The sequence below is a fragment of the Lichenostomus cassidix genome, chromosome 2 (assembly GCF_008360975.1).
Source record: "Lichenostomus cassidix isolate B80296 chromosome 2, HeHo_3.0, whole genome shotgun sequence".
Lineage (NCBI taxonomy): Eukaryota > Metazoa > Chordata > Aves > Passeriformes > Meliphagidae > Lichenostomus > Lichenostomus cassidix.
In genome coordinates this window covers 55,585,834-55,607,016 of record NC_139482.1, presented here as the reverse complement: position 1 = coordinate 55,607,016, position 21,183 = coordinate 55,585,834, and the positions used below count along the sequence as shown (strand labels likewise).

The following is a 21,183-nucleotide window of genomic DNA, read 5'->3' as shown; positions in this document are numbered from 1 at the left end:
ATGCTCACATAAATAGATTGTTGTGTGTACATTCTACTGTCATCTGTCTTTGGGTGAAGAACAGGTTATTTGATTGCTTTAAAACTGAAGACATCAGTCCTGAAATTAGCTTTGTCTTGTAGTGAGAGACAGTATATAAATAGAACATCTATTCACAGAATATTCCGAGTTGAAAGGGACTCAAAAGGGTCATTGAGTCAAATGCTTGACATCACACTGGGCAATCTAAAAATTAAAACAGATGTCTAAGTGCATTATTAAAACACTTCTTGAATACTGAATACTTCTTGGGGTCATGACCACGTCCTTTTAAAGCTTTTTCCGGTACTTGACTGCCCTTTAATTGAAGTTTTTCCTGATACTATCCAATCTGACCTTTAAGCCATTCCCTCATGTCTTGTCACTGGCCACCAGGGAGAAGAAACCAGCAACTCCCTCTCCATTTTGACACATGAGAAAACTGTAGGCAGCAATAAGGTTTCCTGGGTTTCCTCCAAGCTCAACAAAGCTGGTATTTTCATCTGCTCCCCATGTCCTTTAGTCCTTTCACCATCTTTGCTGCCCTCCTTTGGGCACCTAATATTTTTATATCCTTCTTGCATTGTAGAGTCAAACACGCAGTACTCAAGACACTATTTTTGCACACAGTGTAAACAGTACTTAAGACACTATTTTTGGTTGAATTTATGGGTATCGCACTAAAAAACAGTCAGTTAAAAAATGTCTGAAGTCCGGTCAGAACAACTGGTAATAATTGATGTTGTTTGTTTCATTCCAGTTTTGTATTGATACGAAACTTTGGAAGGAAATCAGTTCTTCCTGTCTAGGAGATAAAGCTGAATTAATTTGAGAATAAAGAAGTACTAACTGATACCTAAGTGGCTGTTCTGTGGACTGTGTTATATTTTTTTCTGATTAACTTTGTCAATACATTTTTTCTCTCTTATATTTGTTTTTAATTATCAACTTCATACGAATTAAAGTACATTATTTAATGGGTCTTAAAAATCTAATTGAATGTAGCTTCCTGAAACTGTGAAACTCTGCTAAAATATGTGACTTAGATATTATGTCTTAAAGTGGCACCTTCAAATGTCATCCTTAATGTATTCATTTAAAAAGTACCTAAGCTGTTGGCTGTACTGTTCCACACTATAAACTCTGTTTTTGAAGATGTGCGTGGACTTAATAAAATGACATCAGTACTTATTAATTTGCTTCATATTTTTAAATGTGACCCTTTCAAATTATTTTTCTGAAAGATAGTTCACAAGGACTACCTCTTTGCTAGGGCATTCTGGCTGTGTCAGCAGTTAATGCTGAAGGGGTGTAATGTTATGGCAGAACAGGCATGAAACCATATGGTTTCATATGTTTTGTTCCAATTCACACTGAATTTCCTAGGGGTGTTAAAATCATAGAATCACAGATTGGCTTGGGCTGGAAGGGCCCTTAAAAATTATCTAGTTTCATCCCCCCCTGTGATGGGCAGAGACACCTTCCACTAGACCAGCTTGTTCAGAGCCCCGTCCAGTGTGACCTTGAACACTTTCAGGGATGCGACCACTTCTTTGGGCGTCCTGTTCCAGTGCCTCACCACTGTTAAAGAATTTCTTCTTTATATCTAGCCTAAATGTCTCCTCTTCCAGTTTGAAGCCAGACTCCCTTGTCCTGTCACTACATGCCTTTGTAAAAAGTTTCTGTCCATTTTTCTTATGCGCTCCTTTTAGATACTGGAAGGTTGCAGTTAGGTCACCTTGGAGCCTCTTCTCCAGGTTTAACAAACGCAATTCTCTTAGCCTTTTCTCACACGAAATGCACTCCATCCTTCCACCCATTTTGGTGGCCTCCTCCATACTCACTTCAACAGGTCGATGTCCTTTATGTGCTGGGGACCCCAGAGCTGCATGCAGCACTCCAGGTGCGGAGTACTCAGAGTAGAGTAGAGGGGGTGAATCAACTCATTTGCCCTGCTGGCCACACTTCTCTTGATGCAGCCCAGGATACAGATGGTCTTCTGGGCTGTGAACACATGTAGACAGGGCATGTCCAGGCTCTTGTTCACTAGCACCCCCCAAGTCCTTCTCAGCAGGGCTGCTCTTGATCTGTTCATCCCCCAGCCTTTATTGATGCTGGTGATTGCCCTGACCCAGGTGCAGCACATTGCACTTGGTCTTGTTGAACCTCATGAGAATCCCGTGGGCCCTCTTCTTGAGCTTGTCCAGGTCCCTTGTGATGGCATCCCATCCTTCAGGAATGTCAGCTGTGCCCACTCAGCTTGGTGGCATCTGTAAATTTGCTGAGGGTACAATGTGTCTCTTAGATTATATAATTAATGAAGGTGTTAAATAACAGTGGTTACAATACAAACTCCTGAGCAATACCACTTATCGCAGATGTCGATCAGGACTCTGAGCCGTTGACCACTACTCTCTGTATGTGACTTTCCAACGAATTTCTCATCTGCCTAACAGTCCACCCATCTCTCTCCAATTTAGAGAGCAGGATGTTGTGGAAGACCATGTCAAAGTCTTTACAGAAGTCCAGATAAATAACATTTGCAGCCCTTCCCTTTTCCACTGATGTAGCCACTCCATCATAGAAAGCCAGTAGGTTGATTGGGTGGGACTTGCCCTTGGTGAAGGTGTGCTGGCTGTCCCAAATCACCTCTGTCCGGCATGTACCTTAACATAACTTCTAGGAGGATCTATTGTGTTATGTTCTCAGGCACAGAGGTGAGACAGTATAAAAGTTGTTTCTAAAGGTACCATGATTTTCTGTATTTGTTTTATAGAAATATAGGCTGGAATTAAACTTTGGAAGATGCCTTTTACTTTGAATTTTTGTATATGTATGTGTAAACATGTCAGAGAAAATTTCAACCAGTGTTAGCTACTTATTATTACATTTATTTTGTACATTTATTTTGCAGTTTCTTGTCTTGGCAGACAGAAGGCAGTTTTAGTAGAATTTACCACTCTGGAATTTTCTTCCTAATGTAGAAGCTGACAGCAAGAATAGGAATTTTACCGCTGTGAAAAGTCCTAATGAATTATTCATATTTTGGAGGTGCTTTTAAATATCTGAATGCTGGTTTCTCTCTTTTTTCTTCAGACATGATGGATTATTTGTCTGGATTATAATATATTATAATTTCCCAAATTATATTATAATTTTTATATTATAATATATTTTCCAAATATTATTTGGAAAATGCTTTCAAAATACTGCTTCCACTGTTACATTTCAGATCCTGGTTAGACTTCTTGTAGGTCATGCTCAGAGGTCAATCTGACTGTAATTCATCCATTCATTTCATGTACCACATCTCATAACCAAAGAAACAGTGGTCTTTAAAAATAGAATATACTTTTTAGAGGCAAGCTGTGTGGGTTTTGAAAAACCTGTTTTTATTAGACTTTAGCTATCCATCAGACTTTAGATTTTAAGAGTATACAAAAGAAAACTTGAAACAGCTAATAAAATGGGTTATTTCAAATAAGGTTTACATTTAATTATAGGATTGCATTTTGTTTTCAAATCAAAATGTGCGAAACTTAAGTAGTCTATGCTGAATGACTGCTGTTAACATTATAGTGTAAAAGGACCATAGTTTATGATTGTACTGCTCTTTATTAGTGATAAAAAAGAAACTGGCAAAACACTGGGAAAACTGAAGGTAAGTGCAGTTGTAGAAAGTAAAATGGACAACTTTACATTTGCAGTTCTTTGCACAGGATACTGTGAGAAAATTTCTCACAGGATACTGTGAGAAAATCTTATGCTGAGAAAAATAGAGTGTTTCTAGGGAAGCTCCTTGCAGTCCAGATTCTTTCAGATGTATAAACCTAATGTTTGTACCTACTAGGGTCTGCAGTCCTAAAGATAGAGCAGTTCAACTGGAAGGGACCTACAATGGTCATTGAATTCAGACCTGACCACTTCAGGGCTGATTAGAAGTAGAAGCATATTAATAAGTGTTGTCCAATTGCCTCTTGGATGCTGGCAGACATGGAGTATTGACCACCCCTCTGGAAAGCGTGTTCCAGGTTTTGACCGCACACTTGGCAAAGAAGTGTCTTCTCATGTTGAATCTGAGCATCTCCCCCTCTCCCCCCAATAGACACAGCTTTGAACCGTTTGTTCATGTCCTGGCACTGGGCACTGGAAAGAAGAGATCAGCACCTGCCTCTCTGCTTCTTTTCTATCTGAGTTAAGATTGATCCTTAAGTCACTCTTGAACTATTTTGACAGGTCTGGTCTTCTCATTCTGTTGTTTCAAAATCAGATTAGTATTTCACTCTAAAAAAACCCCAAACTATTTGTATTTGCCTTTTGTATCTATTATGACATAATAGAGTAGCATATAATAATATATAGGATACTATATTAATAACATACACTATCTTGCAATGTGACATTGTAATGTTAATATATACTAATATATATTGTTATAGTAAATACAGATAATATTAAATTATATTATAAATATTATATGAATAATACATAAAATAGTTTTTGCAAAGACAAAAAATCCCAAAGCAATTTCAACTGCTCTTTAAAAACTAAAGCATGAACATTAGGTTATGTGGTTAAAAACATCCTTAAATGTAATTTTAAATTCTTAATTTTTATTAAGGTTAAAGCTTCACTTCCACAAAGTCGTATGTTTGGGGTTTTTTTTTCTGGCTGCTAACTTTCACTTAGAAGCTATGACCATTACTAGAGGTTTTTAAAAAAACTACTTTCATTTGAAAGCAAATTAAATTCAATGAAAAAAAAGTATGTTAATGCCTTGAAGTGTTCTGGTTTATTCTTCCCTTCAAAATGTTAATTTCCACAATCTTTATTGAAAAAATGCTAGGTAGTTCATAGACCTAGATAGCACTAGCCTTTTGGAGAGTGTCTTGGCCTGAGTCATAGCTCAAGTGCTTGGTTGTTTTTTTGAATTCTTGTGAACCAGGAGTAAACTTCACTCTGCCCTACCATGTGAGGTAACCTACCCAACTGGTAAAATGGGTACTACCTCCATTTTTACCTTCCTCTCTTTTTTACATTACTGTATTAGACTAAACCAATCTGCACAGCTACTTAAACTATCCGTGATATTAACCTGTCGCTGTTGAGCAGCTAGCAGAGTAATGAAAGCAGCAGTTCTCAGTGGCAAGAAGGAATGACCTTTATTGTTTTGATTTCATCATATATATAGAGTTTTCAAAAGTCACCCAGATTGGTCGGTCAGAAGCCTTCCCCTAGGCCTGATTGGCCAGGCCTGCACCGTCCAAGTTCTGGGACACTGTTCCAATAACATCCAAACTTTATCTTTATTTATAAAACACAAGAAGAATTCTCGTGGGAAAAACCTGTGCTAGCCACATTAACCTAATAATTTCTGTTGCAGGCAGGCACTGTTGGCACAGTGTTACACGAAATTGAGCAACATAGGATTTTTCTTTCTTTTATCTGGAGACATAGAAATTACGGAAGACCTCTGAAGTAGAAGCATGGTTCATATTGATGGCCTCAGAAAAATAATTTTGCACAGCTGCCCTGGGTAGTCCCTCTCCGTGTAATACGTCTGTACGTAGAGCAGTGTAATCAGAGTTGATGCAAGTATTTACTATTGCAGCTTTTATTTTATATTCTAAGTTTTGTATAATATTAAAATCTCAGGTGTATACATTGTATTTAAAGGACCCCTTTTTTTCAGGTTCTTGTATGTATGTAAACATGCTAGGAAAAGCATCAGATACTAAACACTGATTATCACACTTGCATATATTGTACTGCTTCAAAAGCATTCCTTTACCTTTTAGTTCTATATACTTAACTCTGGGTCATCACAGTCCTTCTGTAAAGATGGCAAGAGAAGAGGCTTCTGCAAAACACTGTATGATTCCTTTCTAGTTTCTGGACACTTGCTTGTGGTTGTTCTGTCAAGTGTGGGATTGATTGAACTTCTGGACCTTTGCATGCATGGTAATTTGGTTGAAAAGAAGTATTTACTATTTAAGTTTTATGAATTTGTCTTTATTTTTTCATTTTTAGGTACGTTGAATTTCAGTCTTGATGCTGCTGATTCCATTCCTGGGGAAGGACAACCTACAGATATAAACTGGATGAATAAAGATAGGAAAGACTCTAAGAGTAATCAGAATAGAAATAGTGTGTCAATTCCTAGTCTGTCTTCTGAAAGAGGTACAGATTATGAAAGCTCTTCCACAAAGCATCATGGCTTTTGTAATCCAGAAAGTCAGTATGGGAATTCTGAAGATTTCCACCAATATTTTGGCACCAGTAAAAGTTTGAAGAATCGCAGCTTACAAAGCCAGAGATTGCACAGATCAAGAAATGATAGTACATGTGCTAGAAATAAGATAAGGCAAAGTCCTACTGAAGCTGCTGCAGGTCCAGGAATTGCAGATGCTACAGTAGTACCTGGTAGAAGAGCACCTCCTAGAGGATACAATGATTTTCTCTCTTCAGAGAGTGACAAGGAGGTACCCAGTGTGGATAGCAGAGGGGCAAGGCCAAAGAAAACACATCTGATGCATATGTCTGGGAGAAGTTTCAGGGAGAAGGGAAAGCAAGTACATGACCGTGAAAAGAGAGTGGGCTCTAAACAGAAAGTAGAGCTGTTTGAAAATGTTCCATCTTTGGATTTGACACAGTCTGACTCTTCAGAATCATCTGTTGGAAAGGCATTCTATGATGCACCTTTTGGAAGTGGGGATGAGCAAAAAGGCTGCAATAATGTAAACAAAAGATATCCCCGGAAGCCTGTGTGGAATAAAGCACCAGTAGAAAAGGAGTGTCAGAAAAGACATGATTCTCACCGTAGTAGGAATACAAAAGTAGGTAAGAAGTCTTCTCTTGCATATACTGCAAAAGATAAAAATGAAAGGAAGAAAGAACTCACTGCTCACAAAAATGATGAAAACTTGACTAGTGAAATCAGACATCAGTTGTCTGAGTCTCTCAGGTTCAATGGAAGAAAGTTCCTGCTAAAAGGGGATCAAGCACCTTCACTTCATTTCAGCTGGACCCAGTACTGGAAAAAGCAAAGCGATGTACCAAAAAACAAAGAAACTCACACAGGTAAGTTTTCTAGACTGTCCTGGATGCCTATATTAGAGATATGTTCTTGAATAATTTAAATGATCTTTTCTTCCACTACTGCCTTGAGTAGCTGAAGAGGCTTATTATTTCTCATTAAATTGGTATTGGTTTCAGAGGGTAGAATTAAGTGTAAATGCATGGCTTCTCAGTGGGAACATATTCTGTGAGTTTACTAGGGAAGGACAGATTCTGTTTTAAAGTTTTTTCTGCTTCACTACTGAACTACAGATGATGACCTAGTCAGGCATTATGTTAAAACATATATATTGTGGGATTAAAATTCTGAGCATTCTGAATAATGGGGCTTTTGAAGAACAATGCTAAAACGGATTTTTGCAGCCTAAGTCTTCTCATGTTTTATGTAGAAGTAGGCAAATGCCAGACAGAGAAACAGTATTCTACTCATAACTGAGTTTTATGTGTTTTTTTCTGCACTTTCTAGAAAGGTAATTAGAAATAGAGGCAATATCTGAATACTGTTTTTGTAAGTTTGAGAATAGAAAGTGCTGTTGACAGTGTAAATTTGACCCACAGTTTTTGGCTGTCTGAGTGAATTTTCTGCTGAGTCATACTGCTAGTGACTGAAGATATTCAGTTGAAATCAGCTGAATCTCTTCAGTGCTGTGGCACTGGTTTCTGTTATAACAACAACTTCGGCACCTTATTCTTACTGTTTTGTATAAGCTTTAACACTCAAGTGGTAAGAGGCTTAAATGTTCAGAAGCAATGAAGGGAAACACCAAGAATAATATTTATTTGTTTGTTTACAAAGCATCTCAACATTATCTTCTGCAGCACAGAATGATAGAGATGGGTAGGCTAGGTACAATTATCCTAACTGTAGTATCAAATCTATTGAAGACTGCTTCTCAGCATCTCCTGTTTCTCAGCTGAGAAAGTAATAGTGTAATCAGGAAGCATAAGATACATCTAGTTGGAAACTTTCTTCCCTTAGGAGAATCAACATTTTCCTTGATCCTCTCTAACCTAAATAAATTAACTGTCATCCTCCTGGGTTCTACTTGAACCATAAAATTTGAGATGTCTCAGTATTATTATTAAATGAAAAACATCACATGCAATAAGCAGGAGATAAGTAATAGTCTTTAACAGGGAACTTAAGGAACTTCCCCCTCCAAAATGGTAGTCTTTGCATGCTTTACTTGGGATCTCTTTTGGAAACAGTGTTTTCAGGGAACTGAGATTGTGGTTTTTTAACTGTTTCTGGGACAGCTACAGTTTCTAACTATGGTATAGCTTTAGTCTTCTGGAGAAAAGAAGTATATTTTAAATTAAAATCTTCCTTTACGGCAGGTAATAATCATGGGATGACAAGTAGAAATGATTGTTAATTCTGATTGTTGTGGGGTTTAATGCAGGAGGGCTAGAAAACAAACCTGAAAATCCTGTTGAGGGTAAACACTGTTAACACTTGTAAGTTTCCAGGCAGCCATGGGCTTGCTTGCAGTCACATGTGGTACAAGCACATTTTGAATTGGCAGTAATTTTTGCTGTTATTTTCATTTTTTATTTCCTTCATTCTGAATTTGAACTTTCCTTGTTGTTGCAATCCAGTCTAATAACAGAGAAGCAAAGAGAACTCTCTGTGAATAAAGCCAAATGTATTTGGGTTCAAATGTTCCCAAAAATGAGATTAAAACACAGATGAGGTTAGATGTTGATACCAAAAAAAGATATATTTTATTTAATAGTAAAAGAGGCAAAGAGAAGGAAGGAGAAAAGAGAGAAAAAGAGGAGTGTTGGGGGGAACAGGGAGAGTGACAGAGACAGATTAAGTAGAAACATATCACCCCTCCATGGGTCCCGACAGCGTCTTGCTGTTCCCCTCCCTCTGGTCATCTTGGTGGTGAGGGTCCCCTGCTGAAAAGTAACAAATGCAATGGATTAATGTTCGGCCAGGTGGGAATGCCCAGGTGCCTCCCCTGAGGAGGTGGCAGGTTTGACATTGTCCCCTGCAAGACTGTGGATCTGTTGCACCATGTTGCATTATATGCAGTTCTCTGTTGCAGTGTCTGTGGACCCCTTAGTGGGGCCTTTGGTGGGCCATGACACCCTCTCTGCTGTCCCTCACATGGATGTCTCATAGATGCGGCTTTCCCAGGGTGGAGGACCCCACAGCTGGGCTAGTCTGCACAACAGAGGGTGGGCATTCACTGCCTCTGACCAGAAGCTATGCCACACACCCAAAACATCTCCTCCCCGCCCCCTTTTGGGGCGTGGTTGTCTGTGCAAGCCCGGCAGTAGATAAACCTGGGGCTATAGCCTCCATCCCAAAGCTTCTCGACATCCCTGCCGTGGATGCATGCTCTTCCAGTCTTGGCCATCACGTCCCAGATGCTTTGAACAATAGTGTCACTTTTCTTATCTCTATCCCTTAGGCAGTTTAACTCACAGTTCAGGGCCTCAGCCCAGGGCCTAATTCAAGGTGCTGTTTTTGTTATGCAATTTTGCCATAATAAGCAAAAGTCCTTCATAAAAATGCTTAAGCCATAAGACATAACATTTCAGTCTCCAACACTTGTATTGGCACAATCTAAAAATGGTACATTTTTACACTTGTAGTTAATATATTTTAAAATTCTGTGGGCGTTTCTAAGGTGTATTTGGTGGCCCTACCTTGATGGGTGGGAATTAATCTGACAGAAGTGAAGCTATGTGGTGCCTTTCTGATGGTTACACATCTAACTGTTTTCAGGCTACTTTGACTTTAATGTGGGGTTCTTGCTTTCTTTTCAAGTACTTCTTGCATTCTTTCATATGGCTCAAAAGACTGTACTTTGACTGTCATTCCCAGTAATTCCACTCCGAAAGCACTCACTTTATAAAGGGCTCATTCCCATAATCCAGGTCCTTCACTGTTAATATTTGTTGTGTCATCTCCCAGAAATGCTTAAGGATAGGAATTAAATGTAATTTTGGCAGAGATTTCTGTAGTTCAGAGCTTTTGTCTTTTTGGTTTAAAGTGTATGCAAAGATAAATTTCCCATATAAAGTGATGAGGAAAATCTCAAACTTCTGCCAGTCTTAAAACTCTAAACTGATTTGTAGGATCAGGATAATTGCTATTTATCAAAGTGGAATTTGCATTGTCACTTTAATGGGAATCTCATACTCCTTCTTCCTGCTCCGAAGCTAAAGAAATGCATAGCAAGTATCAAACTGGAATCTTCCAGGAGTAAACTAACACCTTATTTATAGCCACAGAGGTCAAATAAGTTTCATTATAATTTAAATGAAATCTTGGAATTTGAGTTTTGTTTGTCAACTAGCTTTTGTTTTATGCACAAGTAATATATTTTATTTGCAGGGTCATTGATTGAACAGCTGACCACAGAGAAGTATGAGTGCATGGTATGCTGTGAGGTGGTCCGAATAGTAGCCCCAGTGTGGAGCTGTCAGAATTGTTACCATGTATTCCACCTGAATTGTATTAAGAAGTGGGCACGATCACCAGCTTCACAAGCTGAAGGTTGGTATTTTCTCTAATATATGTTCTATATATATTCCATATTATGTACACATATTGTGTGTATATATATATATATATATATAGTGTATATATATATATATATAATGTATATTATATATTCTCAAAAATTGATGCGTTTCTCATGAAGTGCAAGATATTGAGAAATATTGTTTAAGATAACAATGTAACCCACCTCTGAGGCAGGGTGCAACCGGGTTTGTTGTTAAAGGGATCCCTGGGGGCGGATTAAAGCAAAACAACACTAAATAACTGATACAACAGCAGCTTTTATTAGAAGTGCTTTGAAACATTACGTGGAAAAAACGTAATGGATTTGAGAAGGGGTATTGTAGGCATTCTGAAGTGTATGATCACCCTGAGAGGGGAAAATTGGAAAAACAGAGAGGAAAAGAGAGATCTGTCACCACCCATGGCTCCAGTGACACATGGGAGATCGTGGTCCATGGACATGATATGCAGTCCAAATACATCAGAGATGGGGGCCTGCATCAAAAATTGGGGGGTTTATAATGCTGTTTCTTCTAGTAAACATCCCAATAGCTCCTCCAGGAAGAGTTCTGGGTGTGCAGTCTTCTGCAAGATTCTAGAAGTCTGGCAGCATAGAACAGGGGACTTGAGTGTATGTGTCTGGGTGTGCCTGGACAAATTTTCTGAACAGAGGTTCTGAGTAAACTTTTCAAAGATTTGAGGTTGCACAGTGGTGGCTTGTGGTGCAGGAAAGAAACTGGCATAAAAAAAGCCCTCTAGCTTGGCTCTGTAGTATCCATTGCTTAACCATAGCGATTTCTCCTTTAGTTCTGAAACAGCTTGTTTAAGGCAAAATTTAGCCATAAGGTGCCAACGGTCCTCTACAAGCAGTAAACTATGTTAGAAATTAACTAACTTTTAGATACAAGTAAGTGGGGAGAAAGTCGTGGAAGCAAAAGAAACTGTTTATTGTAACGATTCAGCTGAGCTGGGAGTGCGTCTCCCCCCCCCCCCCGCGAGAACTGAACCCATACCTGCCAACAAAATGGCTACTTTTTATACCTTTTGGAGGCCAGAGATGGTCCCTGTCCCTTTTACCATTGGATGGGTACTCAGAAACTTACATTCTATCCTGACCACCTACTTTCCTATCCTCTCTCTTCTCATCCCCTTCCTTTTTTGGTCTCTCATCTGTGCTTCGCTGAGCAGTCAAGCAGAAGAAGCACTTTATGCATTAGCTGTCTGCTTTTACTCAACCACTTTTTAGTTCAGTTCTCAGATAAAGTACTCCTGAAATCCATCCCTGATGCCATGCAATGAAAGGAAATTCAGAGAAGACAGAAAGCTTCAGCCTTTTTCATCAGCTTAAACCGTTTCAGATTCCATGTATTATACCACTTCTTCAAACTCTTAAACTTGTACATGATGCCATTTAAATGCTTTGGTGTAAGCTAAAGCTGAATTGCAGCCACTGCTCAGTTCAGTTGTGTGGTGTAGACACACTCTGAAGACTGTAATGTTAATCCTGAAGTAGGCTTAATTTTTTCTGTACCCTGCTTATTCAGCATTTACCATTCTTCATGTGTCTTTCTGTATCTCTCTGCGCAGACTGAGGAGATACAATGTCACCTACTTCCAAATGTTTGACAGAAATTCTTACAGACTGTAAATCCCCTGAAGAAAGGACTGGTTACAAAGCTATTTTTGAAGAAGATGCTTAGTCAGACTGTGCATCTTGATTTTTGAAGATACATGGTCAGACTTCTTGGTAGGGCTGGTGCTGAGCCCCAGTTCTCACTCAGCAAGTTTATTTCAAAGAAGCTTTAGGTACTACTTTACCCCGAGGTGGGTGCATCGGAGAAATGCAACAACATTCTCAGGAGGTTAAAAATCAAACTTCATTGGCAAAGTTTATAAGATCAGAAAATTGGCAACATTTAAAGCAACTCATTCAACTAAAATAAAGCAGTTTACCGAGCATCAACTTAGCAAGCTACCCATCCAACCTTAAATATTTTGAGAAGAGGAAATTAGGAGTGGAAAAGAAGAGAAAGGAGTAAAGCTAGGTATAGCTACCACCTCTTGGATCGTAGTGCAATCTCAGCTGCCATACAATTCAAGGACAGTAGAGATGTGATGTGTTTGCCTTGTGCTTTGGCTTAAGTACCCTTTGGCTTTCTTGAGCCCTTTCCCCAGGTGGGACTTGTGGTTTGGTAGCCACTCCTGGGCTGAGTTAGAGTCTCCAGGGACGGGGTGTGAAGCATTGCCTCTGGTGTGCCAATGATTGGCAGCCACTGCAGGGCTGGGCTCTTGGGGTTGGATGGGGTGTGTGGAGCAGAGTACTGCCTTGCCAGGGCAAGACTTGATCTGCCCCTTTCCCCATACATGTGCCTGAAATGTTTCCAGCCGGCAATCTCCAGTCTCACAGCTGGTCATGCTTGATATTGACAGTAGAAAGTAAGTTACAAGTATCAGCTCAGGGTTTGAAACAAAGGTACTGGAATTTTTGAGAACAGAATTTTTGGTAAGACTGAGATCTTAACCCAAACTGAGAGTGACTGTTGAGTGACTCACTTTTTTTGGAGTTGATTTATCCTTTTGTGGAGTTGATTTATCTCTCTGGAACAGCTTACTGCTTGACAAAAGAATAGCTGCTTGCTTAAGGGGACTTTTTTCTCTCAAGACAGTTACCTTAGATGCTTGAATCTTAAAAGCTTTTAACATAGCAAAATTTTGGGCCATTTCCTTCTCATGTAAGAATTTGTGTGCTAAGTATGTTGCTGTGTTCCGCGTATGAGAGGACTAGAGCTAATCATTAACTGAAGTTAAAGGTTATAGTTTCAGTAGAACAGATACCGTAGCTCCAATAAATACACTGATACATATTTCTTGACCTGCAAGGATCTGCTACACCATCTTGTTTAGATCTTGTACTTCAGAGTGTATTTGTTTTACTATAAGTTGTTTCAGTATAGGTTCTACTTTACAGGCTTTGTGTAATGAGGAATTCACTACAGTTATTATTGTCTACTACAGTTATTATTGTCTACTATAGGAGAAATGGGACACTGTAATCTACCTAACTCTCTAATTTGCTGGGTTTTGGAAGTGGAAAAAAATTATTTTTTAAATTTTTGCACACTATTGCCTTTGATTCTGCAAATGTTATAGTGAATTCCAGAAAATCTTATCTAATTCAGCAACCAAACTCTCCCCTGGCACATTTAATTTCCAGCATATTTTGCTAATAAGATGAGTTTTGAAAGTTCATTTTATGCTGTGTCAGCAACTGGGTGTTTCAGTGACAATGGCCTTCCAGGTAGGGCCTTGCAGCAGCTCTTATCTCTGTGATACTTAGTAGAAGGACGGAAATGTGTGTGTGTGTGCATAATTTCTCACAATTTTTTGTGATCACAGAATTGTATCAGAGAAATCCTGAATACTTGGATGAAGTAGGTAACATTCTTCGTGGGCATCTCACGTAATTCCATCTTCCACAACAATAGTGGCGCGTGCCTGTTACACAGGAAAAGTAGGCATGGATCCTTCGGGACAAGGCACAGTGCTCAGTAAGGGAAAGGCCTTAATGAAAGCAAGGTATTACCAGGATGGGAGCCCTGGGACACCAATACTAATTAAATGTTGGGACCCTATGCGACAGAACCCTTGTTGGAATTGAAAAGGAGTATACAGCTCTCCTTCATAACTTGCGCTGATCAACGTATCGTACATATGTTTTGCCTACACTGAACTCACTGGTGCAATGCAGGTGTTATTGTCTGAATTTTGAGATCCACAGCAGGCCGTCAGATTGGCATAGATGCAAAGGTGGGTGTAGTAGAAAAGGAATGTGAAGTATTCTGAATTACCTTGTCAGTGCAATGAAACATGACTGGGGGCTCTACATGCTTGGATGGGAAGAAGCGATATCTTAAGGTCTAGATTTCTAGGTTCCAGAAAGCAGTTCTGGAACTAGATTACTGTAACGAAGTCTTCTCAGACTCTTCAGTATCTCTCTGCTCAGGCTATATTGAAGATGTCTTCCCTCAGAGACTTCTTTGCCTTCTATTATTTTGACAGTCATCTGAAAAATGACAGCTGGTTTGGTCAAGGCAAGTGAAACAGTCTCCTGATTGTCCCTGGGGAGTGTCAGGAAAATTAATCCACAAACACCAGAGGTTTATGTCCATAAAGGAGACAGAGGAGTCCTGTAACTTTATTAATGAATAAAGGGAGAGGTCATGGGCATTTCCCATGGGGTCTCTCTCAAACTGATAGAGGACACAGCCTCTTTTATCCTAATTTCCCGGCCGCAGGTTCCCTCTCTCTCTCTCTCGGTACAGATTTCCCGGAACGCCTAATTAATATACAGCCCCCCCAAATACAGGCATCCCCAATATACATTCCCCTTCTACTTGTGTCTCTGTTCTTGTAGTTTATTAACACAATTTTGGGTAAATCTAATTAGGAAAATTCCTATGGAAATCCTACCCATTGTTTCTTCTATCTCTTAGTGTCCATGTTATCTTACCAGCAGACTCAGGTCTTCTCTTTACCAGCCATTTGTTTGTAAAGACACTCCCTTATTCCTTTCAGGAATCATAAGGCATTGCTCTCTTCTTGGTTGCTTACTCTGTGGTTTGTTAGGGAACCTTCCCAGTCCTCCCATTCATGAGACTTGAGAGTTTCACTGCCGGGACCAAAGGCCTTTCACAGTGGACAGCTGCAGTGAGCCGATGGGTCCTTTGCTTGGCTCCCTGCTGTGTGGAAAATCATGCTGTGAAAGGCCAGTGTCTGCAAAGGACACAGGGCTCTGAGTCCTGCAACTTTTTTCAAATGAAGGGAGAAAGTCCCGTATGCCATACCATCCCTTGGGGTCTCTCTTGAGTTTTTGGAGGACGCAGCTTCCTTTTATCCTAAACTCCCAGCTGCATGTTGCCCTCCTCCTTTCCCCATTGGGCTGAGGTAGTAGGAAGGTACAGACTCCCCAAACTGCCTAGTAAATATTCCCGCTTGAACATGTCTTCCCCACCCCCACACATCGTGAATTGTATGACCATTAAAATTATCTTTAAGCCCATCCTGGGGGGAGCAGCTAATATTCATAAGTCTACTAAGCCTGTGCATTTTTCCCTAAAGTTCAGAAATTCAAGCTGTGCTCAGTTCTTGCAACAAACTTGGGCGGCTTGATGTTTGTAAAGACTCCCACACCTATTCTTCCAGAACCTGATTGGTCCTTTCAGATCTAGTTGTGTGTGAAGATGTTATCACCCATTTCTCATATCATTAGTGAAGACCCCCACACCCATTCTTCCAGATCAAGTCGTTTGTGAAGACATTAACACACATTTTCCCCATAATTATTTCCACAATGTAGATTGTCAGTAGCACTTAGAACTAGAGGATAGGTTTTTATTGTATCTTAGAGATGTCCTGGCCAGGAGGAGGAGCTCTGCTGGGTATCACTCTGCCGTTATGTGGAAAGATTCTTTCATAGAAGGAAGCAAGCAGTTACACTAACATTTTGAATTATGTCTTGAAGGAATGTGACCTTAAGGTATGAGCTTAATTCAATCTGGCAAAAATACCTGCACTGCACACAAGATCTTTGTTTATAAAGGGGAAATTGTTGTCACTCGCCCCCTTCCTTCTTCTACTTCTTTTAAAAACTTACGTTTCAATGGCGTTTACCTTGTGCCCTTACATTCATGGAACAAATGTTTAAATAATTTTGTCCCTTTGTAGAGAGGGTAACTTTACTGGTGTTTTCATTTTGACTGGAAGGATTGGAGATATTTGAGTTATCACAGCTGTCTCTTTCTATTCTGCCCCTAGTCTCCACTTCTGAGTGGACTACTAGTGATCTGTACCACTTCAATGCTGGCCTCTAGTACAGCTTCTGAGTTTCAGTGGTCAGAATATGAAGTTACCAACTATTTTGGTAAATAGTTTCAAGTAAGGAATCCCTTTATCCCAGAAGGAGGGAGAGGATAGCAAATACTAAAACAATCTCTTGTAAAAGGGAATGAGTTGTGTTGATTTTGCTTAGACAGCTGTCCTTGGTGTCTTTGGTTGGAATTCTGCCTACTTCACTCCTGTTCATGAGAAGATACACATAAGTGGAATGTCCTTTCTGTAGGATCATCCTTATTCTCACTTTCTTTAGTAATCATGGTTTGTAATGATTCCAAAAACTAGGCAAGAAAATAAAACTCCATAGTCGAATGCCTGTAGAGCAGCTATTTGTTTATTCAATGCCAGGAGTGAGCGGGATAGCTCCACCAGAAGCTCACTCGTTTATTCTTCCCAAAGTACTAGCTTTAATACATTTTTTACTTAATGTGTCTATTATACTTTAATAACCTTCATATTGCAACATATTTTCCAATCCCATGATTATGTAAGCCCTTGTAGCTCATGTGCAGTTCCTGCACGAGGTGGTTGTCAGCATTCTGTTAGTAGCTCTTTGATGAAGGCTTTTGAGTCTTCCTCGTGCTTGAGCTTTTCACCCCTTTTTCCTGCGCATGCTCTATAAGATTGTCTGCTCAAATAGTGTTATCTTCTTAGCGGTTAGCTTGTCCTGATAAGCTTGCTGGTTTCTAGAGTGCTTCATTCACATAGTCTGTTACAAAGTAACTGCTTCCTTCTGCATAGCTACTGCTTTTTGTATAGCTCGTTTCCTAGGCGTCAGTAAAGAGTGCTTACAGGACCACTTCTAACAAATGCGTACCTCAGGAGCCATCCTACTATCATTCTATACAACTGTAATTGCACCTGAATCCTGGAACAAAACTTTTATTCCTTCTAATTTTGGAGGAAGGCAACTGTACATGTTCTTTGTGGGGGAACCTATATTAAAGTACTTCAAGCAAAGATAATCAATGACAATGAAGAAGAAAATACATCTTGCAAGGCTGTTTTCAATAGATTCCTATTTTATGGTGACCTTCACAATACTCTAGAGAAACTGTTGCATGTAGAGGACTAGGCATCCAGTTCCAGGGGAGTTGTTGATAGGAGAGGTCTTCTGCTGGCCTCCTGAAGCTTTCAGGGCAGACTTACCTTCACAGCTTTTGAAAACATAGCATGGAATAAGAATGCAAGAAATTGTTAATGCAGTAATTAAGTCTGCTGTACAAAGTAATCTCATAAGGAATCCCATAGTGTTTATTATGCTGGCTTTAGGATTTACAGTTTTGGCAGACACCTTTTAGTTGTCTGCTGCCAGTTTTTACCTGTAGTTTTCAACACTCCTCTCTGAGATGCTTCTTCTGAGATGCTTCAGTTTCTAGCAGCAAAAAGAAAAAAGTCTTGCTCAGGAAATGCAGATTAGTCTTGACCATGAATATGAGAGTGGTCTTGTGCCACTGTCCTACAGCTGCTCAGCCCATAATTGTACAGACCTCTGCAGCAATCTTGGTGGCACAGTAATATGAGCTGGAATAAAGAGGGATATGAATAGGCATGAAGTATTGAAAAAAAGAGACATGCATTACATTTGCATTTTTAGACTGTCAAGGCAATCTGTAATTTGGATCGTTTCAGTTTGTGAAAATAATTTCCCTTGTGCATTATGATGGTAACATAAAAAATGTTCGACACAGATGAAGACGAACCAATTGTCTTGTCATAGGTAGAGTTCCCTGTTTGCAATCCCTTCTGTTTTCATAACATGAAGTTATAATGAATTTTGGTCAGATTTCTTAATAGTGAAGAACAGTTCTAAAGTCACAGTTTTATTAATTTACCAGCCCTGAATTGATTAAGAGAGACTGAAAGTATTAATCTTTTTTTTCTTTTTAATATCTATATGTAGATATAAAACCATATATCTCTCTTCTCTATGACCCATTTTGTGTTCAGTAGTGGTCTCACACTCATATTCTTAATAGCAAGATATGTGCTGAGCTGGGGAAAAGTCTTCGTTAATGCCGCTTTTCATACACTTTCTGTTCTTCCTTTACTGCTAACCAGCACCCTCCTGAAACACTGAAACAAGAAAACTACTATTTAATAAAATAACAACTTGAAGAATAATGTCCCAGTCAATATCCAGATATTATCAACCTTAAATTAATAAATTAGATCATTCTGGTTTATTTTGGATGTGAAGAAACATGAAATTGGTCTCCTACAAAACCTGTAAACTCATGAGAGGATAGTGAAAATGAAAGTATAGGTGGTCTTTGTATCAGGTAATTATGTCTCACCAATTTCCCTCTCTTAACACTTTTTTTCTCACACTATTAGATATGGTGAAAACTTTCCATTCTAGCTGTATGTCTTATAACAGAGCATATGATAATAGAAAAATTGGAATTTTAAAATTTGGCTTTGCTTTGATAGAAAGTTGGAGCCTGGTCAAATGAAGTACCATTGCTGTGTAGATGTTGATACTGTATAAAATGTATTTTTATTAAACTGTTTTCTCACCACTTCTGAGTAAGTGGAAAAATTAATTTATTTGTATCTGTGGTAAGAAACAAAGCAGGAGAACTTATTCTAGGCTTGCAGATTAGGTCGCTTATTTACTTCAAGTAAATTTTACTTACTTTTTTTTTTAATCTACAGATGGCAATAGCGGTTGGAGATGTCCAGCTTGTCAGAATGCTTCTGTGCAAGTTCCTAAAACTTACACTTGTTTCTGTGGTGAGTTTTTCACTTGCTTTTGCAAAGAAAAATAGTTTGTCATTTTGATTCTTTTTTCTTAATATGAATTCTAGTATTGGTGTTTGTTTGCTTACATGCCTTGAATTCAAATTTTTAATAATTTTATTTACACTGGAAGGTGGCTATACAGAGAATCATACATATGCTGCTTAAAAAACAAAGAGAAAGAAATACTAAGTCCTAAGTGGTAAATATTTTCATACCATTATGTAAAAATAGTGATTTTTATGAAATAATGAGAGATTTTGGCTGGTATGTTGAAAGCTTTCCTTCTGTAGAAGGAATGGAATAACCTGCATGTGTTATGTCTTTCTTTGTGGCAAGATATACCAAAATAATATATAACTCAAGGATGCAACTACCTAAATCCTTAGCAATTTTTAGCAACTACCTAAAATTTAGCAATTTTGTGATTTATGTTGTTCAGGGACACATAGAGCCTAAACAGGAAAAAATAGTCAGCCTTTTCAGACCTCTGTGTAAATACATGTGTAGATAATAAAAAAGGTAAATGGCATGAGTACAGCATTCACCAAGCCATAAATATAAAATAGAAAGGGAGAAATGAATTATATTACTTAATTGCATAGATGTGAACAAGTTTTGTTTGGAATCTACACTTCTGTGATCTGTACTGTTTTCAGACAGCTTTCTTTTCCTTAAAGCAGAGTCACTGGAAACTTTCACCTCACTTACTAGAAAATGAATGTTCCGAAGTTGAGACAGAAATTGTGTATCAATAAACCTGCCCTAAAGAAACTATATTTGTTGAAATGGGAAAGTTTTGTCTTTTTGTCTGTGTGTGTCAGGGAATTGGCTAGAAACAATGCAATGCAGTTAAGACAGAGTTTTTGTGTGACAAAGTGTGAAATCTTATGAGAATAATGATAATAATTCAGTTAGAATGAACTGACCATGAATGGAAATTAGACCAAATGAAAATCAGACCTTTTAAAACAGGATATTTATCTGTTAAACAGGGAAGAAATTCCCTGTGCCTAAAGACCCTTTCATGGTTTAGAAGATCTACAGTAAGAACCTTAAATTGTCTGCAGAACTATTATTCGCAGAGCACCATATTGTACCATAAGAGTTTAATCTTCTGTAGATAATTTTACATCAATGGTATATAACTTGGACATCATCAGTCACTTATGCAAAGGTGTCTTCTATTTGATACAAAATACTATGTGCTATATGTGGTTAACTGTGGATTTTTTTTTCACCGTTTCATGAGGATATTCCTAGGTTCTTTTTCTTTTGAAGCTTCTGATTTTTGGGACTTTCCTGGTTATTCAATTAGTTTAATTGAAACTCAGGTGAATAAATGCAATCTGTAGTGTTTATTCATATTTTCCTAACTTAATACTTGTAGAATATACAACGATATATTAAAGAGTAAAATTTGTGTTGCTATGTCACCAAAATACATTTTCTCATTGCTTTTGATTGTCACAACTCAAAATTTGTAACACTGGCTCAGTTGCTTCACTGTTATTTTAATTTCTCTCTCGTAGAAAGCTAAGATAGTGTTAATGATGGCAATTAACCTTAACCCTGATGATCATCTCGTGCACTTAGAGCTATGAGATTTGATGACAGTATCTCAGATTAATTAAAATATGGTTTAGTGCTTATCTGAAATACAGAATACTTTTAGCTAACATACTTATTGTTTAAGACTTCTGCTTCATTCACCAAAATTCATTAACCTTTTATATTTAGATTAATATAGAGTCTGTTTCTTTTTATAGAAGTGACTTTCATAATTTGCCCACTCATTTAATTCCCTATTCCCCGTCACTATACAGCTAGATCTTACTTTCGGGGAATGGTATCTTTTTACTGTCTTCCTTTTTTTTTTTTCCTGCTGTATTGAGACAGCAAGGGAGTTTCACTCTTCAGTTTTCTTAGCT

The 21,183-nt window shown here is 38.5% G+C and overlaps 1 protein-coding gene across 5 annotated transcripts in view; it reads left to right on the top strand.

Annotated features, from left to right (window-relative positions):
- The window catches only part of NFX1 (nuclear transcription factor, X-box binding 1), a 76,053-nt gene that overhangs the window by 3,504 nt on the left and 51,366 nt on the right, over positions 1 to 21,183 (top strand). For all 5 annotated transcript variants that reach the window (XR_014849885.1, XM_085051629.1, XM_085051631.1 and 2 more), the window contains exons 2-4: positions 6,049 to 7,098; positions 10,448 to 10,609; positions 19,169 to 19,246. Coding sequence is in view for 4 of the 5 variants with exons in the window: in XM_085051629.1 (XP_084907755.1) it covers positions 6,049 to 7,098; positions 10,448 to 10,609; positions 19,169 to 19,246 (1,290 nt within the window). In the remaining variant the exon portion in view is untranslated. The remainder of the gene's footprint in view (positions 1 to 6,048; positions 7,099 to 10,447; positions 10,610 to 19,168; positions 19,247 to 21,183) is intronic.